The sequence below is a fragment of the Chlorocebus sabaeus genome, chromosome 15 (assembly GCF_047675955.1).
Source record: "Chlorocebus sabaeus isolate Y175 chromosome 15, mChlSab1.0.hap1, whole genome shotgun sequence".
Taxonomy (NCBI): domain Eukaryota; kingdom Metazoa; phylum Chordata; class Mammalia; order Primates; family Cercopithecidae; genus Chlorocebus; species Chlorocebus sabaeus.
This window is the reverse complement of record NC_132918.1, coordinates 19,834,922-19,862,830: the sequence shown is the minus strand read 5'-3', so window position 1 is coordinate 19,862,830 and position 27,909 is coordinate 19,834,922. Positions and strand designations below refer to the sequence as shown.

The 27,909-nt window shown below is 42.1% G+C and overlaps 1 protein-coding gene and 1 pseudogene across 2 annotated transcripts; both read left to right on the top strand.

Moving 5' to 3' along the window:
* The first annotated feature begins 3 nt into the window (after positions 1-3).
* On the top strand, positions 4-27,909 carry SAMD7 (sterile alpha motif domain containing 7). Of its 2 annotated transcripts, none has more exons than XM_037988578.2 (9): positions 4-252; positions 3,784-3,858; positions 7,833-7,959; positions 9,579-9,703; positions 13,417-13,495; positions 14,920-15,545; positions 16,508-16,629; positions 24,667-24,777; positions 26,632-27,909. In XM_037988578.2, the coding sequence occupies exons 3-9, from the start codon at positions 7,859-7,861 to the stop codon at positions 26,818-26,820; spliced, it is 1,353 nt and encodes a 450-aa protein (XP_037844506.2). In that variant the 5' UTR covers positions 4-252; positions 3,784-3,858; positions 7,833-7,858; the 3' UTR covers positions 26,821-27,909. The 2 variants fall into 2 exon arrangements, with proteins under 2 accessions (XP_037844506.2, XP_007970341.3); XM_007972150.3 differs by having other exon boundaries at positions 3,784-3,883.
* LOC103221280 (glycosaminoglycan xylosylkinase pseudogene) lies at positions 20,045-21,278 on the top strand (annotated as a pseudogene).

Genomic DNA, 27,909 nt, shown 5'->3' with positions numbered 1-27,909 from the left:
TTAGGCTTAACATCTTTTAGCCTATCTGTAGAGGATATCAGAGGGCAAAGTTTCTGTCATGAAATAGGACTAATCAACTTAGTTGAATTTGTATTTAAAGCAAGGTTAAACTGCATTAAGACCGTTTTTGAAAGAGTTGTCAGATGTATTTTTCAACCTGCAGCCAGAGAAGCTTCTGAAGTTGGAGGCCAGAAGGTCTTTGTATGGTTCTTCCATCTGTAATATCAAAGACAAGAAGTCTTCGTAGAGGATGTAAGTATATAACTCCACGCATTGATTAGTCCAATTGAGGCTAGTTACTCTGAGTAAAATGTACACATACAAAATAAAAGGACATCTTTATCTTAAAGGAAATGCTTAGGTTTATGTGTACACTTTATTAGCTCTATTACTAACAATATGTGAGCTAATAAATTCCTACTTAACTGAAGTTCCTAACGAGTACAGATGATATACCACTCCTGCCAAATAAACACTGCCTGGTCTTAGTTTTTGGAGTTTTCTAAGTGAAAGTAAAATGAAGCGTATTTAAGATAAAGTCAGTTCAAAGTTGTATGTAAATTTACTGTTGTTTTATTATCTTCAAATAGATTAAGTACCTACTTCTATGTGTTACTGCTGTATATTTACTACACATTATTATTTCAATGGCCCCCTATTGCTGCAAATATCTATATTCCAAAAATTGTCATGATGTATGAACCATGAAATATCAGAGTAGAAAATTTCAGAAAAACATTGAGGAACAATCAATGATAATCATGAAATAAAATCTGTATTGATATTCCTTAATTCATTCTTTAAGACTACCTAAAATACCTACTATTCAGTTCTGTTATATGAGTACGGCTAGAATTTCACTTTAGTCTCTACAGATTTTTATATAATGGACTTTGCTTCACAATCTTTTGAAGAAAGAGAACATAATTTATACAAACTGTAGTTGCACATAAATTATGTTGAGTCCAGTAGAAATTACATAATTTCGACTTATTTAATGATGACAAAGGTTTACCTTTTTCGTTACGATATTTGTAATTGTGCCTAGAAGCTGACATTTCAAGAAGGCGTGGATGGATCTAATGAAAATGAGCTTCCAGAGTAAAAAGAAATAAGAAGTGAGAGCAGCCAGCACATAACCCACTGTCTTCAGTGCTTTCCAGGGTATGTGCTGTGGTGAAATGCAGTTAGAAAAGTACTAAAGCTTATGCCTTTAGGAAAAGTGAAATACATTTTAGTGGCACTGCCCAATGCTTCAGTATGAACTGTCTTTCTAAAGTTCTCCTCTGTCCTTGGCAGAAATGGGTAGGGGAGCAAGATATGGAGAGACCCAGGAGAAGGCCTATTTGGGTTGTGCTCAGAGCAGAGTTGGAGGAGATGGGCTACAAAGACCTCTGCAAAACATAAGTAGGAGGAATTACTTTGGAGTTGTTGGGGTACTGCCTAAGAGAAGGCCAAGAAAACTCAGAAGAAGCCACGCCTGAATTGTAAAAATTGCTCTCATTTTAATTTGAGAATTTGCATGTGTTTGTCTTACATTTATTTATCCCAGAACTGTGGAAACATTTAATTCTACTGATCTATATTTCGCACATAAAAACTTACCAGATGTAGCAGTTACTGAAAAATTATTTCATTTTAGTGTATGTAATCAGAAAGCATGCATCATATATACCATAAATATTCTACATACAATTGCTCAAATCCAGGATTTTCTAAACTCACATTGCACTGATTTTAATGAGTGATCACAGTATAGCCAATAACAGACAAATATAATAAAATTGGCACCTGGCTCCTGGGCACTGGGAAATCATTCTGTGAATATCTGCTGATTTGGCAAGGGCTTTAGTTCATGAAGTTCATGTCTTACTACTACTGCCCTAATCAGTTGAGACAGAATTAGCACTAGGTAAATCGCCTATGTGCTGCCTGGAGGGGTTTGTTGAGGGTAAGAGTCTGAAGACAGAGATTAAGGAGTCCTCATCCTCCTAATGTGCTGGGCATCCAGGATTAGAGCTCTGGGTCAGAGAAATCCAGCCTGAGTGCAGACCTAAGCACCACTGCACTCCCTCACTTTGGGATTACCAGACACGCTCTGCACTGAAAATTTATATTCCAGTCTGCACTTTTACTGGAGCCTTTCATCTGCTACTGCAAAGTGACCTTAGTTTACAATTTTTCCATGTGTGTTTAAAATAGAAAGGGGTGCCCTGAAAATATGAAAGTTCACATTTAAAGACTCATGCTTGATCATATGACTCAGCACCCTCAAAACAATGGTTTTAAGGCAACACAAGTTTGGAGTTTCAAGTATCTACCTGACTGATGAAGTGAAAGATCAGATCAACCTTAGAACGTTGCCTTAAAAGTATTCTGATTTTATTTGCTACAAAATTATATTTTGGGCAGTGCAACTATTCTGTATGATACTATAATGATGGATAAATGCCATTCTACGTTTGTCAGAACCATAGAATGTCCAACACCAAGAGTGAATCCACACGTAAACTATGAATTTTGGGTGGCAATGATGCGTCAGTGTAGCTTAACTGATTGTAACAAATGCACACTCTGATGCAGGATGTTGATAGTGGGGAAGCTGTGCATGTGTATGTTGGAGGAGGATATGAAAACTCTCTGTACTGTCCACTCTATTTTGCTGTGAACCTAAAACTTCTCTGAAAAATGAAAGTTAAAACTATGTAATTTGAGGTATGTGCATGATAACAGACACAAAAGAAACTAGGCCATCCTTTTCTTTCAGGAAAATTCGGGCATCAATCTATATGATAGTGATAAGTAAATAAGTACTAGTTCGTAAGTACAAGGATTAAAAGAAAGTAGGGAAGCCAAGCGGAGGCCAAAACTGTAACACACAGGAGCTGCTGATGCCAATGACTCATCGTCCTGCCCAGGGACTTCCATGACATGTGGACATTTCTGCAGGCACTCGGAATAGCTTATGTTTTAGATTAAAATTTGGTGGATTGATTAGAAAACAATGAACCACCCCCATGGCATTGTAAAAAGAAAGCAAGCCAGACCCAAGAACCATAGAATCAAGAACAGATGTGGTACCAAGGATAGCTTTGATGGTACATTAGATAACACTTGTCCTTTCCCATTGGCCAAATAACAGTGAGTTCTCCCACTTATTTCACATAATTTGTGACTAATGGTAAAAAAAAAATCCTGCTGTTTTGTTGCAGACAATGGACCCTACAGAGCCTCATATAGATATGTCTAAGCCTGGCAAACCTGGTATTTCAGAAGAAAGGCATTTGTGCCAATTAACTAGTGGAATGACATTAGAAGGCTGCCACATTGCCTCAATAGCACTAGTCACTGTTGCTGCCCTACCTTACATCTTCTTGGCCTCCTTCTGAGTTCACCTGCAACCATGGAAGTCATTTCCCATCTGAAGCACCTGCATCTCCCTGTTTCTCAGTCTGAAGGTTTTGTCCTGCACCACAGGAGCTTGTTGTGTCTAGCTCAAGCATAACCCATATGCAAAGGAGAACTGTGCCTTCAACCAGTGGCCAGCAGAAGTTGATGGGCCAACTCTTTGTCCTTCATGGGGACAATTCTGAGATGTGTACCATAGGTTTCTTAGAGGGCTCCCAGCAAGGATGAGCACCAGTTGCCCACAGTGAAAACCCACACATTAATTCACTCACCCTTTATTGACTTTTCCCTTCCTGGTCTTGCTTTTCTACTCCCTCACACGGGCTTCCTGGGATTACCTCCCAAATGAACTACTGTACTTAAGTTATGTCTTAGGACCTCCTTTGGGGATTCCAAAGTAAGACAATCTCATCTCCTTTTGGTGATTCATCTCCACGGCTTTCCCCAAAGGTAACATGTATGAGGAAGAGAGGTGGTGAACCTCTAAGCAATTCTTGCTCCTCTCTTTCTTCCTTTTTCCTTCTCCTTCTTCCTGACTTGTCTCAGACATCACATAGGATACAAGCTGAGCCATACATATATGTAATTTTTTTTTTTTTTTGAGACAGAGTCTCCCTCTCTCGCCTAGGCTAGGGTGCAGTGATGCGATCTTGGCTCACCGCAACCTCTGCCTCCTGAGTTCAAGTAATTCCCCTGCCTCACCCTCCCGAGTAGCTGGGACTGCAGGCGCCCACCCCTGGCTAATTTTTGTATTTTTAGTAGAGATAGGGTTTTACCATGTTGGCCAGGCTGGTCTCGAACTCCTGATCTCAGATGATCCACCCACCTCGGCCTCCCAAAGTGCTAGGATTACAGGCGTGAGCCACTGCGCCCAGCCTGAGCCTATATTTTTTTAAATAGCCTTATTGAGGAAAATTTGGTATAAAAGAACTGCACATATTTAATGTGTACAATTTGATGAGTTTTGTCATATGCATAATCCATGAAGCCATCACTTAATCAGCGTAACAGACATAGCCAACACTTCCTAAAGTTTTCTTGTGTCTCTTTGTTTTTGTTTGTTTGATTTTGTGGTAAGAACACTCAACATGAAATTTACCCTCTTAACAAATTTTGACATGCACAATGGATGAACCTGAAGGACATTATGCTAAGTGAAAAAGCCAGTCACAGCAGGACAATACTGCATGATTCTTCTTCTCTGAGGTGTCTAAAATAGTACAACTCATAGAAGCAGAAAATATTATAGTGGTTGCCAGAGGCTAGGGGGTGATGGAAATGAAGAATTGTTGTCCAATGGGTAAAGTTTCTTTTATGCTAGACAAGTAAGTTCTAGATAACTGCTGTACAAAATAGAGCCTATAGGCCAGGCGTGGTGGCTCACACCTCTAATCCCAGTGCTATGGGAGGCTGAGGTGGGTGGATCACTTGAGGTCAGGAGTTTGAGACCAGCCTGGCCAACATGGCGAAACCCCGTTTCTACTAAAAATACAAAAATTTAGCCGAGTGTGGTGGTACGTGCCTGTAATCTCAGCTACTGGGGAGGCTAAGTCAGGAGAATTGCTTGAACCCGGGAGGCAGAGGTTGCAGTGAGACAGGATCATGTGATTGCACTCCAGTCTGGGCGAAAGAGCGCGACTTCGTCTCAAAAAACAACACAAAACACAAAATACAGCCTGTAACATCAAAAATTCTATCTCAAACTTCTGCTAGAGACCATCAATTCATGACACAAATCAAAGTTCAATAATTTTTCAAAATGCAACACCAAGAGATGTCCCCCGTTGTTCTGTTGTAAATGGTCTAGAGGGAAGAAGGTGGCTGTGCACCGAATCCCATGGGGAGTACCTGAGATTTCAAGTTGCGGGCCAGGGTCCTTGCCAGAGTTGTGAGCCCGGCCCACCTCTGACCCAGCCTGTGTTCTCTGCGGACATCCTCCATGGCTTACAGGCACCTAGCAGAGATTTTTATTTTAATCCTGATTGTGCCATGGTAACTAAACTCTCTGAGACCACTATCAGAGAGGAAAGTATACTGACCTCATAGAAATACAGTGAAAATAAATGGAGATAAAGAACTTTAATATGTATATATGAATGGCAAAAGCCGATGTTAGGTGGTCCCTGGACTTGGATTTCCAATTTGATCAGTGGGGTTAGGTCTGAATAAGAAGCTAATAAAGTGATTGTATATTTAAATACCATTATATTTTTAGTATTTGAACCATGTGAATGAATTAACCTCTATTTTAAAAATTAAATCAAACACACAATTAAATCAAATACACACAAGGAAAGAAAGGTCACTACTTTGAAAAGCAGAACATTTTCTTCCTAATATCTTTTTCTTCAAACATAGTTGCAGGTATCTCAGATTTTAAAAAAACAATAAGAAAACCCAATTATTGGCCGGGCGCAGTGGCTCACTCCTGTAATCACAGCACTTTGGGAGGCCGAGGCAGACAGATCACGAGGTCAGGAGATGGACCATCCTGGCTAACACGGTGAAACCCCATCTCTACTAAAAATACAAAAAAATGAGCCGGGCATGGTGGTGGGCGCCTGTAGTCCCAGCTACTCAGGAGACTGAGGCAGGAGAATGGCCTGAACCTGGGAGATGGAGCTTGCAGTGAGCGGAGATCTCGCCACTGCACTCCAGCCTGGGCGACAGAGCGAGACTCCGTCTCAAAAAACAACAACAACAAACATTTATTTATTTTTCATTTTTCATTTTCGTAGGTACATAGGTGTATATATTTATGGGGACACATGAGATATTTTAATATGGGAATACAGTACATAATAACCACATCAAGGTAAATGGTGTATCCATCACCTCAAGTATTTATCATTTCTTTGTGTTACAAACAGTCCAATTATACTTAGTTATTTTTATTTTTTCTTTGTTTATTTTTGAAATGGAGTCTTGCTCTGTCACTCAGGCTGGAGTGCAGTGGTGTGATCTCAGCTCACTGCAACCTCCATTTCCCAGATTCAAGCAATTCTCCTGCCTCCGCCTCCCAAGTAGCTGGGATTACAGGTGCCTGCCACCATGCCCGGCTAATTTTTGTATTTTTAGTAGAGACAGGGTCTCACCATGTTGGCCAGGCTGGTCTTGAACTCCTGACCTCAAATGATCCACCCACCTCAGCCTCCCAAAATGCCGGGATTACAGGCTTGAGCCACCGCACCCAGCCCTATAATATTTTTGAATGTACAATACATTATTGTTTACTGTAATCATCCTGTTGTGCTATCAAATGTTAGATCTTATTCATTCTATCTAACTATATTTTTGTACCCATTAACCATCCTCCCTTCCTCCTCCCACCCCACTACCTTTCCCAGGTAATCATTGTTCTACTGTCTGTCTCAGAGCTCTCAGATTTTTTAAAAAGTGGGAGTTGAGAATGAAGGAGAAGCTTAAATGATCTGTTTAACTAGTACTTGTTTTTATATTTAAAATCATTCAAAGATATAAAGAACAAGAAATGTCAGGAAAAATGTTATCCCTTTAAAAGTAGTCCTTTTTTCTGATCACTAGTTTCTGAAGGTAAAGCATATGAATATTTGTATTTATGTAGATTTGGCTATAATTTGGTCACTCGTTCTAATTAAATACAGTACCATGCACTCTGTATCCATTCTAATTAGATATATTTTTAGACATTAAAAATATTCTCCTCCCTCCTTTTCTAGTGTTAAATCTTATCAACTAAATAGGAATATTTTTCCAAAGATTGAACATTGGGAGAATTTATGCATTTGTACCTCTGGAAATGTAAGAATCAAAGTCAATTTGTATCTCTGGAAAAGTAAGAATCAAAGTAAGAAAGGAAGTTGGGGCCAGTCACGGTGGCTCACACCTATAATCCCAGCACTTTGGGAGGCTGAGGCGGGTGGATCACCTGCAGTCAGGAGTTCAAGACCAGCCTGGCCAACATAGTGAAACCCCATCTCTACTAAAAATACAAAATTATCTGGACATGGTGGCACACGCCTGTAATCCCAGCTACTCCAGAGGCCGAGGAAGAAGAATCGCTTGAACCCCAGAGGCGGAGGTTGCAGTGAGACAAGATTGCACCATTGCACTCCAGCCTGGGCAAAAATTGAAACTCTATCTCAAAAAAAAAAAAAGAAAGGACATTGGTATTTCTGGAATCTTGCAAGGCTGGTTTAATTTTATTATTGCTTGCAGTTTGGTATGGTATTACCTGTGAACCCTGCAACAAATTCCAAGGGCATACTGATAAAACACTGAGTTTTACAAGTATATGTGGGGTTTTTGTGTAACTAAAAGCTTGGTGTAGCTAGTCTTCCCAAGTGTTGTGAAAATACAAAAGGCTTTTGTTGTGTTCAAGAAGAATTCAAATAGTTCACAAAAAGTAGAGTTATTTGTTGAAGTGTCTATCTGGTTCTTTTTAGAACTCCACCAGTGGCGAGCGATATTGATGACAAACTCAGTGATGGCTGTGAACCCTTTATTGACACCAACAGGGCAGCAGACGATCCCACTGATTCCCTCACCATTTGGGCCTCCAACTGTGGACAGGTATTTCTCTTCAATGTCATAGTTTGATCAAAGAACAACCTGGACAATCATTAAGTTTTGGAATGATGTTAAGTCCGGTGTTGTTTTATTGCCTGATGTTATTTGAGTGAACTGTGGTGCAGTAATTCAAGTCAAGACACCCTGCTGGCCTCACCTTCAGGACATCTGCTGTCATTTCTCCTCTGAGGCCCGCTTGACCTACTCACTCAGCAAATAACTAATGAGCACTCACTATGTGACAGGCATTGTGCAAACCCTGGAGTATTAGTCTTCTAGGGCTGCCATAATAAAATACTGCAGACGGCCGGGCACAGTGGCTCACGCCTGTAATCACAGCACTTTGGGAGGTCGAGGTGGGCAGATTAGGTATCAGGAGTTCGAGACCAGCCTGACCAACATGGAGAAACCCCATCTCTACTAAAAATACAAAAAATTAGCCGGACATGGTGACGCAGGCCTGTAATTCCAGCTACTTGGGAGGCTGAGGCAGGAGAATCACTTGAACCCAAGAGGTGGAGGTTGTGGTGAGCTGATATCATGCCATTGCACTCCAGCCTGGGCAACAAAAGCAAAACTCCTTCTCAAAATAAATAAATAAATACATACATAAATAAAAATAATAAAATACTACAGACTGGATGGTCTAAACAACCGAACTTTATTTCTTGGTTCTGGAACTGGGAGTCCAAGATCAAGGTGCTGCAGGGTTGGTGTCTGTTGAGGTCTCTCTTTCTGGCTTACAGGCAGACACCTGCTCACTGTATCCTCACATAGCCCTTCCTAGTGTGCATTTGCAGAAAGGGATCCCTGGTATCTCTTGTTCTTAAAAGGACACTAGTACTGTTGGATTAGGGCCCCACCTTTATAGTATCCTTTAATCAAAATGACCTCCTTGAAGGCCCTATTCCAAGTACGGTCACATTAGTGGTTAAGGCTTCAACATGCTAATTTTTTGGAGGGGAGGGGAAACAAGTCCATAACAACTGGGTACCCTGGATTTCCTGTGAAGAAACAATTCTTTCTTTTCAATAAAAAGTAAATTATAAGTATTTGGGTTGTACATTCTAGAAATAACCTAACTTCCCCCCACCTTTTTTTTTTAAGAATATTTTGACATTCAGGAGAGAAAGCAGAACTCATTATTTATTCTTGTTTATGGAGTGTGAACAATAAAGTGGAACTTCTAGAGACCACTGAAGTTTAGAAAAATAAATTGTCCACCCAGGTACTCAAACATTGATCCCAGATGGTAAACCCAACCAAAAGTATGTCCATTAAATGAGAAAAGAATTTGGGGTCAGAGTAGATCGTTGGTCATGAAAAATCAGAGAGCAGTGTTGACTTACTTAAATCTTTTTTTCCAGACATCCCTAAAACTTTCCTTTCCTGCTTTCTCGTTTTGTTGTCAGCTGGGTCAATCTTGCGTTAGTAGAGTACTTCCCGATCTTTCCACCATATTTCTCCATAAACTCATAAAGACTCCAGGACTTTTGTGTTTCATTTTGGGATGAGATGATAGAATCCCATACGGCAATAGCAAAATCTCATTGTCTCAGCCATGGAAATTGTGTACTCCGACCTCATTTTACCTATTTTATTTTATATCTTTTTGTTCTCAGAGATGTACTGCCTTCCACTGTAGCTCCAACTGACCCAAGACAGTTTTGCATTCCTTCCCAATTTGGATCCTCTGTTCTACCAAACACAAATATGCCAAATGTGTTGTCCAGTCGGATCTACCCAGGTATGAGCAACAGAAGTTTGGCTCTCATCTGTGGAGTCATTTTGAACTGGATGGATGCATTAAGTTTGCCATCATTTTACTGCTAAATTTTGGAGGCAGGACTGTGTGGTGGTTGTGTCTGTAGTCTCTGTAGTCACCACCTAGGTTCAGATCATGGTGCTACCACTGTGTGACCAAGTGTAAGCTGCTTAACTCCTCTAAGTGTCAATTTATTCATGAATAACATGAAGAACTGCAGTATTACTATTTGTCTTATCTTACACTTGAGGAACTGATAAAGTTATGAGGAGATTAGATCTGAGAATTAATGGGGCTTAAGGCAGTTTACATGGGCCTGACTGTAATAGTGAGAATTTGGCTTTTATTCTGAGTGAAAACGGAAGCCGTCAAGGGGTTTGAGCAAAAGAGCAACACGGTCTGTCTGAAATGTTACCAGAATAATTCTGGCTTCTGAGATGGGGACAAACCTGATGGGATCAGAGTTCTGGGAATAAACTGATGGGAATTAGCAGGCTATTAGAATAGCTAAAAGATTATGACGGCTTGGTCATGGATGGTGGCAGTAGGAATAAGAAGAAGTGGTTAAATTCTGTAATTATTTTGATTGTAGAAACAACAGGATTTTCTCACAGTGTGTATGTGGAAGGTGGAAGAAAGAGATACTAAGAATGACATCAAAAATTTTGGTGTGAGTAGTTGGAAAGATGGAGTTGCTACTCATTGAGTTGAGGAAGATTGTGGAAAGAACAGAGTTGTTGCGGAGAGAGAGATATCAGAGGCTCAGCCTGCTCATATTACATCTGAGATGCCTAATAGACACTCAAGCGGAGAGGTCAGGAAGGCAGCTGAAGTGCAGGGAGAACTTCTGAGGACAACTTGGGGATATAATTTTGGAAGTAATCAGCATATGTGAGGCTAGATAAGATCACCTACAGAGAGAGTGTAGATAGAAGAGTCAAAAGGAGCATCTCTGGACCCACTAACAGAGTCCAGAGATGACGAAGAGCAAGCATGGGAGAAGTAAAACAAGCGAGGGGAACCAGTGAGATAGCAAGAAACCCAGGAGAGCATGGTGGCCTGGAGGCCACGGGAAGGAAGTGTGGAATGATTACATCAAGCTAATTACTATATGCCTTATCTCACATATTTATCACCTTTTTTGTTGTTATTGTTTGTTTGAGATGGAGTTTTGCTCTTGTTGCCTAGGCTGGAGTGCAATGGCACAATCTTGGCTCACTGCAACCTCCGCCTCCCCGGTTCAAGCGATTCTCCTGCCTCAGCCTCCCAAGTAGCTGGGATTACGGGCGTGTGCCACCACGCCCAGCTAATTTTTGTATTATTAGTAGAGACAGGGTTTCACCCTGTTGGCCATGCTGGTCTGGAACTCCTGACCTCAAGTGAGCCACCTGCCTTGACCTCCCAAAGCGCTGGGGTTACAGGTGTGAGCCACGAAGCCCGGCCATATTTAACACTTTTTGTGGTCAGAAGATTTACAATCATTTTACATTGGACTATTTTAAGGAGAGAGTGAGCAACTGTGTCAAGTGTGCCATTTGCAGAGCAAGTAAGATGAAAACTGAGAATATATCATTAGATTTAGTGCTATGTGGAGGTCATCAGAGATTTTGATATGAGCAATTTCAGTAGAGTCGTGTTGGTGAAAACATGACTTGTGAGGGCTCAGGAGAGACTAGGAGGTGAGAATTTCCTCACAATGTTGAAGCTCAAACTGGTGTATCTTCTCTCCCTGCAAAACTATATTCATAAGCTTATGCTTATCCCTGCTCCACAATTCCAACACCTCTTAACAGATGGGAGCAATGTGAAGGGAAAGCCTGACACAAAAAGAAATAGGATTCATGCCTGGGTCAGTGAAGAGACTGGCCTGCCTGGATTTGAGCTTGTTTCTACCACAGGTCACAAATCCATTTAACTGCAATGAGAGCAAGCATGGAAGCAAGGGCCAGATCTGGAACTGGGCCCACCCAGTGAATTGGTTCAAGGACCAAAGGAGATAGTCCAACAGCAGATCCTGGATGGAAGCCACCTGGCAGCAATCACCCAGTAATCTGTGGCCCATGATTACAGACAGCAGGCCAATAGGCTAGTAAAACAGCTGCACTGCAGGCCAGGCGTGGTGGCTCATGCCTATAATCCTAGCACTTTGGGAGGCCAAGGCGGGCAGATCACGAGGTCAGAAGTTTGAGACCAGCCTGGTCAACATGGTGAAACCCCGTCTGCACTAAAAATACGAAAATGAGCCAGGTGAGGTGTCACATGCCTGTAATCCCAGCTACTTGGGAGACTGAGGCAGGAGAATCACTTGAACCCGCGAGGGGGAGGTTGCAGTGAGCCAAGGCCATGCCATTGCACTCTAGCCTGGACTTAGGTCAGGTCTCCCACCTCAAGGCTGAAGTGTAAGAGAGAGCAAGGGCAAGATAAGGCCTCAGTCCTACAAAAACTGAGCTACTAAGTGAGTTAGCAAAATAGAAACTAAGACAGGGATCTGTTTACAAAACAGGGATGTTAGGTAGCAGTAATTATGCAACTGAACTAACATTAAGTTTGATGTTGCCTATTTGGGAAAGAGAGAAGGTTTCTTGAGACCAGATCTCAGAGGGTTCTAAAATCCAGGCAGTTAGTATTGTGCTGTCTAGACTGGACTTCTTGCACAGACTTTCTCTGTGTCCATGGGCAGTATGCCACGAATTGTTAGCTTCATGCATGCCAGCTGTCTAAAAGACAGTATCTCGAAGCCATTGAACTGCAAAAAAAACTAGAGCTTTATGGTTCGAAGGATTCCTGGTGATCACTTCATCTAACTCCTAGATTTTACAGATAACAAAGAACCTCATTTTTAAAAAAGATCTAGTATGATTTCTTTCAAGATAGATTATTAGTAGAAATTTAATGAGCTCTACTGGCTTGGTGGAAAGTGAGTATAAAAACTTGTTTCTGGCTGGGTGCGATGGCTCACACCTGTAATCCCAGCACTTTGGGAGGCCGAGGTGGGCGGATCATGAGGTCAGGAGATCAAGACCAGCCTGGCCAACATGGTGAAACTCCGTTTCTACTAAAAATACAAAAATTAGCTGGGTGTGGTGGCACATGCCTGTAATCCCAGCTACTCGGGAGGCTGAGGCAGGAGAATCACTTGAACCTAGGAGGTGGAGGTTTTAGTGAGCTGAGATTGCACTACTGCACTTCAGCCTGGATAACAGAGCAAGACTCTGTCTTAAAAAAAAAAAGAAAAAAAAAGATTGTAAATCTTCTGACCACAAAAGGTGATAAATATTTGAGGTGAGGCATATGGTAATTAGCTTTATTTAATCATTCCACAATGTATACATACATCAAAACATCACGTTGTACCCAAAAAATACACATACTTTTAAAAGACCAAAAGAGGCACAGATCACGAGATTCACAAATCACTTCATCTTTTTCCTATTAAAGTATGGCAGGAAAATACCACTAGTCATGAGACCAACAATTAAAGAACAAAAAATTATCTGGTATTTATCGTGCTATCACCGACATGACACTAAGATACCGAACAGCAATGATCTGATACCATTTCCAAAACTCTGTGCAATTGCGGGTTTGTTTGTTTGTTTCAGATACTGTTTTACATTGTTATATTTTATTTTATTATTTTCAAATGCATGTTTTTAATTTATTTGTGGGGTGGGATGGTGGTTTTCTTTTTTAAGGTTGGGGCATATTACCACCTGAATCCATAAAAGCAGTGGCCAGAAGGAATGAAATGATTCAGAGGCATCATACTGCCAGGTAATTTGGCAATGTTGTTTTATTTATTCTCTATTCATTCATTTGCTCATTTATTCACTTGTTATAGTCATATAACAAATGAATAGATGATATATATAACAAATAAATACACATACACAAATTACATGAAGTATTTCAGGCAGATTACAAAAAGAAACATAGTCTGCTCTGCCTAAGGAGTAGCCATTATCTATTCCTTTACCTTCTTAATAAACTTGCTTTCACTTAAAAAAAAAAAAAAAAAAAAAGAGAAAGAAACGAATACAAACATGCATGCAGGTTGGTTAAGGATAAAAGCAAGATTAGAAATCACGGCCGGGCACAGTAACTCAGGTCTGTAATCCCAGAACTTTGGGAGGCCAAGGTGGGTGGATCATGAGGTCAGGAGTTCAAGACCAGCCTGGCCAAGACGGTGAAACACCATCTCTACTAAAAATACAAAAAAATTAGCCGGGCATGGTAGCAGGTGCCTGTAATCCCAGCTACTCAGGAGGCTGAGGCAGAGAATTCCTTGAACCTGGGAGGCGGAGGTAGCAGTAGGCCGAGATTGCGCCACTGCGCTCCAGCCTGAGCAACAGAGCAAGACTCCGTCTCAAAAAAAGAAAAAAAAGAAGTCGCATAGTGAAGCTAACAGTAGTATTAGTACACAGATTGCAATAGACTCTCAGTGTCCCATAATTAAAATGCCTACAACTCCTCTGAAATTCATATTGGCATTACTGTCTTAAATGACTTCAATCTTGCACAAAAATAGGAGCCAAGTTTGCCAACCTGACTTCAGATTATGCCATCAGAGCTCAGACAACCCCAAGTCAGTCCAACAGTGGCCTTCAGCTGTAGTGCCCAGGAGAAAGAAAAGTATAACAATGAATAGGGTATGGCCCCAGGGTAAGAGAAAGCAGAGAGTCAACTTTCTCATCGCTGAACCCAAAGGGGTCCAGTTGAGGACCAAAAAGCAAAGTGAAGTAAGCAAAACCACCGAGCCTTTCCCTCCCCTCTTCCCCAGCCACTTGCATTTATTTATTAATATTGAGACTTGCATTGCCTAATTGTCTTTCTTGAGTCTCACTAAGATTATTTTGCAGGGGTTGAAAACCTCTTCCCGGTACATTAGGTTTTTTGAGGATTAATCTCTGCCAAGGAACTAGCTGTGCTGCGTAAGCTCCATCCCTGCTAAATTTGCCTTATCTGATTAGAGGTAACACTCTAAAGACTGGCCTTTGGACTTCCATTGTGAGACTCAGACAAAGCTTCCGATCTTACCCAAAACTCTCCTTCCCAGTGGTCTTGTGGGGGATTCATATTTCCACCAAACAAACTTCAGATGAACAGTGTGAGGACTGTTTTAGGGAAGGCAAGAGGTCATTAAAATTACATTTATAATGGTGTTCTTGGGCTGTATAAATATATTGTTTTGTTTTTAGGACAGAAATGGAAATGTATGCTATTTACCAGCAAAGGAGAATGGAAAAAATTAATCCCAAGGGACTAGCAGGCCTAGGGATACCCTTCCTGTATGGCTCCGGTGTCCCAGCTGCCCCAACTCCCTACCATGGCAGGAGCATGCTCCCTGCCGGTGACCTGCATTTTCACAGAAGCACCCTCAGGAACCTTCAGGGAAACCCCATGCTAGTGGCAACTGCACCACACTTTGAGGAGAGCTGGGGGCAGAGATGTCGTCGACTCAGGAAAAGTACAGGGAATCAAAAAGCTCCAGACAGTGATGCTGAGAGTTCCAAAAGTCAAACAGAGGAAAAAATCCTAGGTCAGACTCATGCAGTTCCCTATGAAGAGGATCATTATGCAAAAGACCCAGAAATGGAGGCATCCAGCAACCAGAAGTCAAGTGAAGCGAATGAAACACCGACAGCTCTTGACAACGCCTGTGGAGAGCCCGAGCCCACCCATAGGAAACCCTGGGGGTCTCACACCATTACCCTGAAAGCAAAGACCTGGGACGATGGGAAAGAGGAGGCTTCAGAGCAGATTTTTGCAACCTGTGATGAAAAGAATGGGGTTTGCCCTCCAGTTCCTCGACCGTCTCTGCCAGGTGGGTGTCCAGGGGCCAATGGCAGATCCTCATTAACTACAGGTTGCCAAGTCTGTAGGTTACTACATAATAAACTGTAACCATCCTGCCTCTTTTTATCTTTCTTTTTCTTAATCCTGCTTGGAATTACCTTTTCTTAGCATCATTTTATTCCATCAGTGCTAATAAGCCATATCAATGAAACTAGCCTCTGTTTATATTTCGCTATATAGAGAATTTTCAACAAAGGCTGGGAAGGTAAATATCTTGGGAAACATAATAGAATTTTAATTTAAGATTTCAATGTAATTTAGTGTTCATTTCTTCAACACAAAGCAGAGAGGCTTCTTGCTTCGAAATGTGAATTCTACCTCCCCGGTATTTAAGTATAGGAAAAAAACAGGCAATTAGGCAGAAATATTACATTTCAGTGTCCAATACTGTTGATACTTTCAAATTTAAAAATACTAATGCACTTCATGCCAGAAACACGCACTGAATAGTTTTCTAGAACTCTTTTAGATAAAAAATATTTGAAGACACAGGGATTGTGAAGGGTATGTAATACAGCCACCATACCAACTGCTTCCCTACAAAGTGTTAATTTTCCATTTTGATGAAAATGTAGCTAAATTCTCGTCTCATCTTGAGACCATGATAATCACCTATCACAAAAACATAGTAACATTAATCTGGAGAATAGAATCCATGGGGCATTTCTGTTGGAATCTGAGAGAAGCTGGTACAAACCCGGAACTATTTGAAGTATTACTTACAATAAATGCTATCAGTAAAGATCTTTTCAGAGAAAGAAAAGAAAGGAGGCAGCTGAAACTTTTAGAAAACATCTCCTAGTAACTCTTAATATCTTGTAAGGAGTTTGCAAATTGAGACCACTCTGGGGTGATAGAATACAAGGAAATTAATGTAACTATACATAAACCTGTATGTATTTTATGCCACAATTTCTTTCCATTTTAAAGGAACACATGCACTGGTTACAATTGGGGGAAATCTTTCTTTGGATGAAGATATTCAGAAGTGGACCGTGGATGATGTGCACAGCTTCATTAGCAGCCTTCCAGGTTGTTCAGACTACGCTCAGGTGACTTAATGTTTAAGTATTTCCATACAAGCAAAGCAGTTTGAAAATATCTTTCCTGCATAATGAATTAGGTCAAACTTGCACTGTGCCTCCAGAAAGGATTCCTGCTAATCTCTCTTTTGTGTGCCAGTTGTCTACCCTGGGACAGGTCTCAGATTGGTGGAACTTGGGTCATACACCCACACCCCAGCATCAGGGGAGGCTGGGAAAGCCATCGTCTGTCTTTAGCTTCTTTCCTATCAAGACTCCTAAGAAGTAGGAATTGTCCCAAAATTAGAAGAAGGTTCAGAAGCTGAACATCCAAAAAGAAGGGGAAATAACGACTGCATTTCCCACTTATCTATACAGCAAACATTTTTTGAGCACAGACTTTTGGGTGAGAAGTTTAGGTTACTCACTGTAAGTAACAGGAATATATACTTCATTCTAAAAAGAACAAGAAGGCAATATCTGAAAAGTAGGAAATTCATTATTTTAAATTCTGTATTTATTCTGGGACAATAAATAAAAATGTATACAACATATTCAATCTGGTGTAAAATACCATTTTAAAAAACTATAACGAAGTATCAGGGCAGTTAGAAACAAAAAAGTAGCCTCACTAGTATTGAAAAATTTATGACAAAAGTCATAGGTTGATAAAATTTTGACGTTTATGTCAATGCTACATTTTCATGTGTATAGTTTACTTCTTTGAGTTATTTAATAATACAATTTGAAGCAATAAAATGCCTACTAAATCTAGTATCATTATCTTTGGTTTGCATGTTAAAGGAAAAGCAAGCAAGAAAAGGACGTTAAGGTTTAACTACATCATAATTAACTCATACTAGAGCTGATTGTTTTCCAGGTCTGTTTTGTGAAATGTTTGTCTACAGTGAGATGCTGTTAACTCTTTTTCTATTATTATTGTTTTAATTCCGTTTATGGGACTTATGGAAAAGCTATATAAAGTAGTTACTAAGAGTATAGCTTCTGAAGCCAGAAAGTATAAATTCAAATCCTGGCTTTTCTGTTTTCTGGCTGTGTGGCCTAGGACAAGTTGCCTCTCTTCTCTGTGCCTCAGTTGTTTTATCTGTAAAATGAAGATAATCGTAATAATACATTTTCAGAGGATTTTTGCGAGCATCAGAGTGCATGGCACCTTGTAAGTACTCAATAAACACGAATTTCTTCATTACACGAAGGGAGGGCCAAACTTCAAGTTACTTATGAGGCAAATTGTCTTCTTCAAGTCACCCATTTTTGTTTTTTGTGTAACCTGATAAAAAGTTTTTGGCCTACTCTCCCCTGTTCAGTGGTTATAACCTTATTTTTTTTAATTAGTCATTAGTCATGGGTAAGCCACTTTTAAAATTTATCTATACCACTTCAAGTGCCATGTCAACCGCAGGTTCAGTTAAGTTGTTAAATTCTGATAACAACCAGAAGAGCAACCCCTTATTTAATAAGCATGTGATTGCTGAGATCTGGCACATTGAATTTGAACGCTGATTATTCTTAGTGATCCATAGTCAGAAAAGTGCAATTTATAATAATAGCTCTTGCAATAAATAATATTACATGCTTTTCATAGTTTAAAATCCCAAATGTCCCCTGTGGGTACACGGAAGTCACATAAACATGAGTACTCCAAACTCGCGCTGCTGACTCATTATCTCTCACTGACAGGATGTCAGCACCCTCTTCCCCACCCCAAGAAGTGGTACCAATTATCCCTAGATATGTCTCAAATTTGTTTAGGATCAAGTTCTGCTTTAGTTTCACCATTAAAGTATACTCCCTCCAAGTGACAGCAGGTGGCATCAACTGAAAGACGTTACTGCTCTGCTGTGCCTGCCCTCCCCCTCCCCCCACCGGCTATGCTCTGTGACGTTATTTTATGCAGAAATGGGGGGATGCCCTCTGGATGCAACAGCCCTGAAGCAGCACTGCTTGTACCCCACTCTCACAAGGACCCTTGCCTAAAATGTCCCATCAGGTGTTACTCATGCCCCCCGCCCCCCCCCTTTTTTTTTTTTGAGACGGAGTCTTGCTGTCGCCCAGACTGGAGTGCAATGGTGTGATCTCCACTCACCGCAACCTCCGCCTCCTGGGTTCAAGCGATTCTCCCGCCTCAGCCTCCCGAGTAGCTGGGACTACAGACACACACCACCACCACGCCCGGCTGATTTTTTGTATTTTTAGTAGAGACAGGGTTTCATCATGTTGGCCAGGCTGGTCTCAAACTCCTGACCTCATGATCCACCCACCTCGGCCTCCCAAAGTGCTGGGATTACAGGCATGAACCACCACGCCCAGTCCCATAGCCCCTTTCTTTAAATGAGTTGGACCAAGGTGCTGGGATTCGCTGGCATTAAACCCACTGTCCCCCAGCTATCCTCTTACTCCCCACCTCTGCCTTAGATGCCTACTCAGCAAGCTCTCACCACTCACCTCCTGTAAGCAGAAAAAGAAATTCAGCAGAAAAAAAAAATAACAACTAAAACCCAAAGCCCTGAGTGCAAATGAACTCTTTTAAATAGGTGTAGAGAGAGGATTGGTGGCTCAGCTGTTAAGGAACATTTAGGAGACCCTGCAACATATTTCGTTCCAAGTAAATGTCTAGTTCAGAGGACTCAGCAGATAAAATATCCTCTCTCTAAAAAGAATTGAAATTACTGAAAATATATGCACATTTATATCATACACATGGCCCAAACTGCTCTGGTGAGAAAGAAAGGGGTACATCTGAGTGACAGGGACATGTCTGTGTCCTCGCCCCAGGCCCTGAGTACATCCACCATGGCTGAGGGTTAGGTCCTCACATATTTCAGTCCCTGGCTGCCAACCTACCTCTGCTTGAAAATTTACCCATGTGGTTCCTCCTTTGGATGCTCACAAATTGTCAGGTGCATACCACCACACCCAACTAATGTTTTTTTAAAGAGATGGGGGTCTACTATGTTGCCCAGGCTTGTCTCAAACTCCTGGGCTCAAGTGATCCTCCAGCCTTAGCCTCCCAAGTAACTGAGATTACAGGTGTGAGCCACTGCACTTGGCTCTTTAATTTACATTAGCCATTTTCTATAATTTGCTTAATTAAAATAGGAAAAGAAATACTTACTTAATGCAGTTTGTGGGAGATGGCTGGTTCAGTGCTGAGAGAGGGGGCCAGGGAATGGTGGGGCCTGCAGAGATGGCAGCAGTGGCTGGGGTGATCAGCGCAGCCTGGGGCTGCCCCTCCTTGGGGGCCATGCTGCTTTGCACTGCATGGACAGCCACGAGCGAGCCTAGGGCCCAACAGGAACTGTGGAAGGTGCATCCACAAATGGACCAATGTGTATAATGATGGAATCTCCTTACTAACCATTACCACCGGCTCTCCTTGACAAGTGAGTCAGAGAGTGGGTCGGGGAGAATAAAAGAGGTCAACATGAAGCTAAAGCAGCGAATCACACTGTTAGCAATTCTCCTTGTCACCTTTATCTTCACCAAAGTTTTCCTGATTGACAACTTAGATACATCAGCTGCCAAGGGGCGTTTCACCACTTGATCACCTGAGGACTTTTCACCGAATGAGGGCTGGCTTGCAGATGGAGCTGTCACCCAAGTTGGACCACACCTTGCAGTCTTCCTGGGAGATTGCAGCCCGGTGGGTGGATCCCCAGGAAGTGTACTGTGAAGAGACACCAGAGCTGGGGGCAATCATGCATGCCATGGCCACCAAGCAAATTATGAAAGCTGATGTGGGTATAAAGGGACACAGTTGAAAGGCTTACTGATCCTTGAAAGGGAACAGAAAGTTGTTTTCAAACCTAAGTAGTATAGCCAAGCCTATGTAGTGGAAGGGAACTATATGCCGGTTATGATAGACACAGTGCGAAGGCAGCGGCCTTTCACTTGGACAGGATTGTGGTTGTCCCAGAGCCCTGTTGATGGTGGGCAGATTTGTTCATCTTCAGACAGAGATGAAGCCTGTTCCTATGGAGCAGCTGTTGATCCCCTTGCGAACTGTAGGAAACAATACTTGTTTTTATGGGAAGTGTTATTACTGCTGAGAAACAGAACCAGCTTGTGCTGATGGAGGCACAATGGAAAAATCTGTCACACTTTGGCTTCCAGATGTGTGCCCTCTCTAGAAACACTGACATCCGTGGGCCAGGACTTACCGAAAAGGCAAGCCAGATGGGAGTATGATGAGAGCTACTGTGAGGCTGTGAAGAAAACGTCCCTTTAGACTCTGGCCTGTGCCTCTTGGGCACCATTAACACAGCTGTCTTTGATTACCTGATTGACAATGCTGACTGCCATTACTGTAAGAACTTTCAAGATAATGAGGGTGCTAGTATGCTCATCCTTCTTGATAACAACAAAAGCTTTGGGAACCCCTTGCTGAATGAAAGCAGCATTCTTGCCTCTCTCTCTCAGTGTGGCATCACTCAGGTTTCTACCTGGAACAGAAGGAACTACCTAAAGAATGGTGTGCTGAAGTCTGCTTTAAAATCTGCCATGGCCCATGACCCTCTCTCCCCAGTGCTCTCTGATCCTCGTCTGGACACCATGGACCAGTGGCTCCTGAGTGTCCTGGCCACTGTGGAGCAGTGCACTGACCAGTTTGGGATGGACGCTGTACGGTGGAAGACACAATGCCTTTCTCCCACTTGTAATTCTCAACACAAAATAAGTGAAACTTCTTTTTACAAAGATAGAGAAGTAGCACAATCAATTCCAAATGGTGTGAGATGGATTGGAAATGGCCAGCAGTAAGTTCTGGTGACAGGGGACAGGGTGGCCTTAGATGTCTTTGGTGTTTTCTGTAATACAAACTAAAGCAAAGACCACAAGTTTCAGAGCATGGAGATGTTCCTGCTGAATCACCTTCTGAATTCCTCAGCAGTTGCCCATTCTAGCAATAGGCATCATAGTTGGTCAGTCTTAATTCCCAGGCCAAAGGACAATCAGAGGTGTGACATTTGCATAGATGAATACTGGGATTGGCTCTGGAGAGTATGTTTTGAGTTGGACGTTTCAGTCCTTTCTCCACACTGGTGCATTTTGTGGAAAAAAATTATATACATACATATAGTTTGTAAATGACTAAAATCTATTAGAACACAAGGTTCCCAGTACAGGAGCCTTCCAAGAAGATTCTGCTTTTCAGTTGGTCCTGAGTCATGCCCTCTGAGGCTTGGAGCACAGTGGAAACAAGGCCGATGGGGTTCCTCTTCTTGTGGCACTCATAGTCCAGAAGAGGGCACCAGTGAGTGATCTCACATCCATACGAGTGCGTTGTCAAAAGCAGGTACAGAGCATGGGGGGATCACATACGAGGGACTCATGGCCTCCTAAAGGAAGAGGCTCTAAAGTGAGACCTGAAAGTCAAGAGGAGAGTTGAGGCGGGAGGGAGGTAAAGGAGGAATTTCCAGGTGAGGGCCAGAAGCCAGAGAAAACTTTAATATGGTTGGGACTCTGAGAGTAGTTCTCCGTGCTACAGAGGGCCAGGGCCAAGGTGGGAGAGGTGAGGACAGCAAGACAAGACTGGAGAGGTAGACAGGGCCAGGTCACAGAGCCCTGAAGACCCAGTGAAGGATTGTGACTTTATCCCGGAGGTAGTCAGGTTTTAAGTAGGTAGCAGCATGATTAGCTTTATATTGCAGAAAGGTCATTCAGGTTGCTTTTATGAAAACAAGTTGAAGAGGACAAGACAGAGGGGAAGCCTCTTCAGATGAGCAATAATGGAGCTGTATCCAGGGTGAGAGCAGTGGGGGCAGGCGGATAAGAACACAACCTGAGGAGGCAGGGCAAGATGGCCAAATCCACACACACAAAACACCTTCATAAGAACGAAAAATCAGGTGAGCGATCACAGTACCTGTTTTTTTTTTTGTTGTTGTTGTTGTTGTTGTTGTTGTTTTGAGACAGAGTCTCGCTCTGTCGCCCAGGCTGGAGTGCAATGGTGCGATCTTGGCTCACTGCAAGCTCCGCCTCCTGGGTTCACACCATTCTCCTGCCTCAGCCTCCCAAGTAGTTGGGACTACAAATGCCTGCCACCACACCCGGCTAATTTTTGTACATTTAGTAGAGACTGGATTTCACCATGTTGGCCAGGCTGGTCTCGAACTCCTGACTTCAAGTGATCTACCGACCTCGGACTCCCAAAGTGCTAGGATTACAGGCATGAGCCACTGCACCCAGCCCACAGTACCTGGTTTTAACTTCATGTCACTGAGAGAGGCACTGAAGGGGGTAAGAAAGATAGTCTTGAATTGCCCACACCACCCCTCTGCCATCCCCCAGAAGTGGCCACGTGGTATGGAGAGAGAATATGTGCTTTTGTGGGTGGGGGAACAGAGTAATTGTGGGAGTCTGCATTGGAACTCAATGCTGCCCTGTCACAGCACAACGAAAACTATGTAAGAGGCCAAATTGGCACGACTTAGCTTCTGAGTTAAAGATACAAGTTAGGGAGCCTTCAGCATATACAGCCTGTTACTGAAGCCGAGTGAAGCTGAAATGAATCAGGAAGACCAAAGGGGACCTGAGTCAGAAGGCTAAGAAACCCTAACCTATGAAAATGGACAAAGAAAAAGGAGCTGGCAAAGGTGACCTTGAAGGAGAGAACAGGGGTACCCAGGAGGGAGCAGCCTAATGACAGAAAGGAAGAGCACTGTTCATGAAGGCACAGTCAACAATGTCAGATGCAGCCAGGAACTTCAGAAATAGAACAACTGCAAAATGACTGCATGTTTGGTACGACAGAGGCACCAGGAAGCCTGAGGAAAGCAGGCTTAATGGAATGGCTGGGGCAGAGCTCAGATTCCCTGAGACTGCAGAATGACTAGAAAATGAGAACGTGAAAGCAGGGAGCATCGAAACCCTTTGGAGAAATCTGGCTGTGAAGGGAGTAAGAGACATGAGACAGTATTTGGAAATGGAGTTTGAGTATTTTCATTATTTTTGTTTGTTTAATGATGGTAGAGACTTATTTACATGCCGGTGAGAAAGAGCCAGCAGAAGAGGAGAGACTGAAGAGAAAAGGGGATTATCTATCCCCTCTGGAAGTGGGAGGGGTGAGGACCCACAGTATATGTGGAGAGATCGCCTTTGAATGGTGGAGAGACCTCTCTTCCATTGTATCATGACAGTGGGAGAAAATAAAGGTTTTTGGTTCATTGATCAGAATTAGAGGGAGTTCTTATCTACTGTTTTTTTTTGCTTTGTTTTTGTTTTTGTTTTGTTTTGTTTTTAGTTAGGAAGCGCTATGATCTACTGAAAATGAGGGAGGGCTCTGCCTACAAAGTCTAAAGTTTGAGGAGGGTGGAGCTAGCTTGAAGTAGAAGGGAGAGAAAGCTCAATAGTGAATATAGAAGGATTTCCAGGCAAGTTGAAGTTGAAGATCATGAAATTACGGTCCTATCAATCTGCCTAGATTTTGTATCCCTCTATCTGCCTGGAATCTTTGTTCACCAGCAGCCTTCCTGGCTTTCGGAGGAAGGACGGCATGCGAAGTCCACTGCAATGTCAGGATGAACAGACCTGCTGGAAAAGTCTGCCAGGGAAAGCTCTCAGCAGCATTTCCCTCTCCTGCCTTTACCATGCATCTAAGGCATGGCCAGCAGATACCACAGCTATAAATGTGAGAGATGAAATTTATCTGTGACAGGTTTTACCCACATTCCTTTACTTAGAGCATTTACTCATTCGTTCATTTATCCAGCAATATTTATTGTACATCTTCTTACCATATGCCAGCCTCTGTATTAGGGTTACATTGGTCAATGAGACATGGACCTGGCCCTCAAATAATCACTATTCCTGGTTGGAACTGAATTCTGTAAACAGATAATTACAGTTGATTCCAAGGGTTATTAAAGAGCACAAGCAATGTGCTACTGAGCACAGAAAAGAGAGCAACTAAAAAAAGGTTTTACAAATTTTTCTGTCATCCTCAAGCAGTCTTAATGTTTTCTCCAAAACTACAATACCTAGGTAGCAAAAGAACTTTTTTAAAAAAATGACATTCAGAAAAAGTTAACACCTTTTGTATTTATGAAGGTATTTAAGGATCATGCAATTGATGGAGAAACTTTGCCATTACTCACAGAAGAGCATCTTCGAGGAACTATGGGATTAAAGCTAGGGCCAGCACTAAAAATTCAATCACAGGTATGGTGATTTTATGTAACTATGTATTAATGGCATGAAGCTTAATACAAATATGTTACTTTTATCACGTTGTTATATAAATAATACTTAACTTCTTTATTAAGTTGTTTCCCCTCTGTGGTTGAGGACATAATAGAAGTGAGGGACCCTGAAAACATTGGATGGGATGGTGGGACACATTCCTAGATATAACTGGGAAGATGATAAGCAAGGATGCACTGGTAAGTGTTTAACAAGTAGTTCTCTTAAAAAACCAAATGAGCCCCAATTTGTAGTATCTGCAATTTCTGTGGTGTAAATTACTCCCACCATGGCTGACAAACTCCTAATGTCACTGAATACTGTCATCCTCCAAGGAACCATCATCTCACTTGGGAGTGCTGCCCTCCTCGCTCCGGGCCCATGACACTTGGGGGTGACTATCCTGAAATGGGCAGAGACGCACAGCAGTGCCCCACTTTAGAGTATTTCTACCAAATACAGTCTCAGATGTAATAGGTGTAAATAGCGTTAGGAGTAGAAGTAATAATAATTGTAAAAATTAGGTAAAAACAATTAAAAAGTGATGAGTCTTAAGCATGTATTACTTTTGTTGAGCATAATTTATTTAATGTGATGCTTTGACTTAATTTTTAATAATGATGTATTTCACAATTGGCTTGCAAACTTCCTAAACATTTAATAATTGGCTCTTGTGAGCTAGCCAACCCCAGCACACCACTTCTCACCACCTCCACCACTCCATCCTGGTCTCAGGCACCACCATCTCTCATTGGATGACTGTATTGGCCTTCTTTTTTTTCATTTTAATTTTAAGTTAGGGGGTACATGTGCAGGTTTGTTCCATAGGTAAAAGTGTGCTATGGTGGTTTGCTGCACCTATCAACTCATCACCTAGGTGTTAAGCCCAGCATGCATTAGCTATTTATCCTGATGCTCTCCCTCCCCACATCCCATCCCTTGACAGGCCCCAGTGTGTGTTGTTCCCCTCCCTGTGTCCATGTGTTCTCATTGTTCAGCTCCCACTTATAAGTGAGAACTTGCGGTGTTTGGTTTTCTGTTCCTGCATTAGTTTGCTGAGGATAATGGCTTCCAGCTCCATCCATGTCCCTGCAAAAGACATGATCTTGTTCCCTTTTATGGCTGCATAGTATTCCATGGTGTATATGTACCACATTTTCTTTATCCAGTCTATCACTGATGGGCATTTGAGTTGGTTCCATGTCTTTGCTATTGTGAATAGTGCTGCAATGAACATATGTGTGCATGTATCTTTGTAATAGAATGATTTATATTCCTTTGGGTAAATACCCAGTAATGGGACTGCTGGATCAAATGGTATTTCTGGTTCTAAATCTTTTAGAAATTGTGCATTCTCTTCTAACTGCTCTCCTTGCTTCTCCCCTTGCCCACCCAGAGTTGATTCACAAAACAATAAAAAGTGGTCCTTTTAATATATAAGATGGATCGTGTCACTCTTCTCAAGATTCTAAAATAGCTCCCCATTGCCTTCAGAGCCAAAGCCAACGACCTATGTCATTTGTGCTCCTCCTCACATGCCACCACTATTACCATCCTGACCTCGCCATCCACTTTTCTCCCCCTCAGTAATTCCACTATTGCTCAGCTGCCCCAGTTAGAGCCACCTTGATACCCTGTTTTACATCTGTAATACTATGATTCTGAGAGAAAGAAAAAGCCCACCACATCCTACAATTGTGACCCCCCCCAAACTATTTATTAATAGATGCTCCATGCCTGAAATTACCTCAGCCTCTCTGACATGTGTGTTTAATGCTGAGTTAATGAAAAAAATTCATAGAATTAATTACTATAATTATTTTGTCTTAAAAGGTATCTCAGCATGTGGGAAGTATGTTCTACAAGAAAACTCTTTCATTTCCTGTAAGACAAGCATTTGATCAACCAGCAGATACATCCCCTCTTTTGGATTCTAATTCCTGGAGTGATACAATGAGCATTTTTTGTCCCCAGGATACAATAATTCCTAAAGGAATTGGGCGAGATAGTATGAGAAACTAAAAGCTCTCAAGGAAGAAGAATAGTCTTAGCCAGTTTTCCAACGAGCCTAGGATATTACAAGGGATGTGTGAGGATTTCCCAGGACTGGATGGAGAATGAGGAGAGAAACTCAGCCTTTCTGGAGCTGTCATGGAGGAGACTTGCCCAAGGGGCCTCCCTGTCAGGGCTGAAAGACTCCAGCACCAAATGACTGGAGATGCATCCTTAGGAGCAAATGCTAATGAAGGGGAGATCTGCAAACATCAAGAAAGCTGCAGATGGATGTTTCCCTGAAGAAATCTCTGAAGAAACCAAAAGAGCTGAAACTGAAAAAAGTGCTCCCTCCCTTTCTTCACTCATTTTCCATTCCCAAACCCTGAGAGAGATAAAGGCAACCACAAAGAGGCAGAAGAGAACAGGGAGAAGTACAGAACAGAAATGGAGAAGCTGACCACGGCTCCAACTTTTCTCAATCCAGATTTCTAGCCTGAAGCAGGTACAAGCTAGGGAAGGGGAGAAGATTTCACCTCAGATTTTCGAGTTTTGGCCAGGTGTAGTGGCTCACACCTGTAGTCCCATCACTTTGGGAGGCCAAGGCGGGCAGATGATGAGGTCAGAAGATCAAGACCAGCTTGGCCAACATGGTGAAACCCCATCCGTCTCTACTAAAAATACAAAAAAAAATTAGCCAGGCATGGTGGTGCGTGAATGTAGTTCCAGCTACTCGGGAGGCTGAGGCAGGCGAATTGCTTGAACCCAGGAAGCGGAGGCTACAGTAAGCTGAGATTGTGCCACTGCACTCCAGCCTGGGCGACAGAGCAGGACTCCATCTCAAAAAAATAAAAAATAAAAAATCGAGTCTGACTATTACTCAGGACTAGGTATTTTATTTATGAAATAAAACTATGTTATGACTGAAAGTGACTGGAGGACTGCTTATTATCTGAGAGGGCGGTGAAAAGTCATAGTACCCACTTGAGATTTCATCCAAGGGGTGGGGAAGAGTTATCTCTGCAAAGCAGGTTTGAGCTGGCAAGGTGGAGTGCTCTCTGCTCACACCCTGTGGAATCCCATGTATTCAACTTGATGTTTAACAGAATGTCTCTGAAA

Excerpts from the sequence above, each read along its gene's own strand:
- SAMD7 (XM_007972150.3), top strand. Across the intron at positions 9,704-13,416 it reads GTCCAGTCGGATCTACCCAG|GTTGGGGCATATTACCACCT; the intron begins GTATGAGCAACA and ends TTCTTTTTTAAG. Across the intron at positions 16,630-24,666 it reads GTTGTTCAGACTACGCTCAG|GTATTTAAGGATCATGCAAT; the intron begins GTGACTTAATGT and ends GTATTTATGAAG.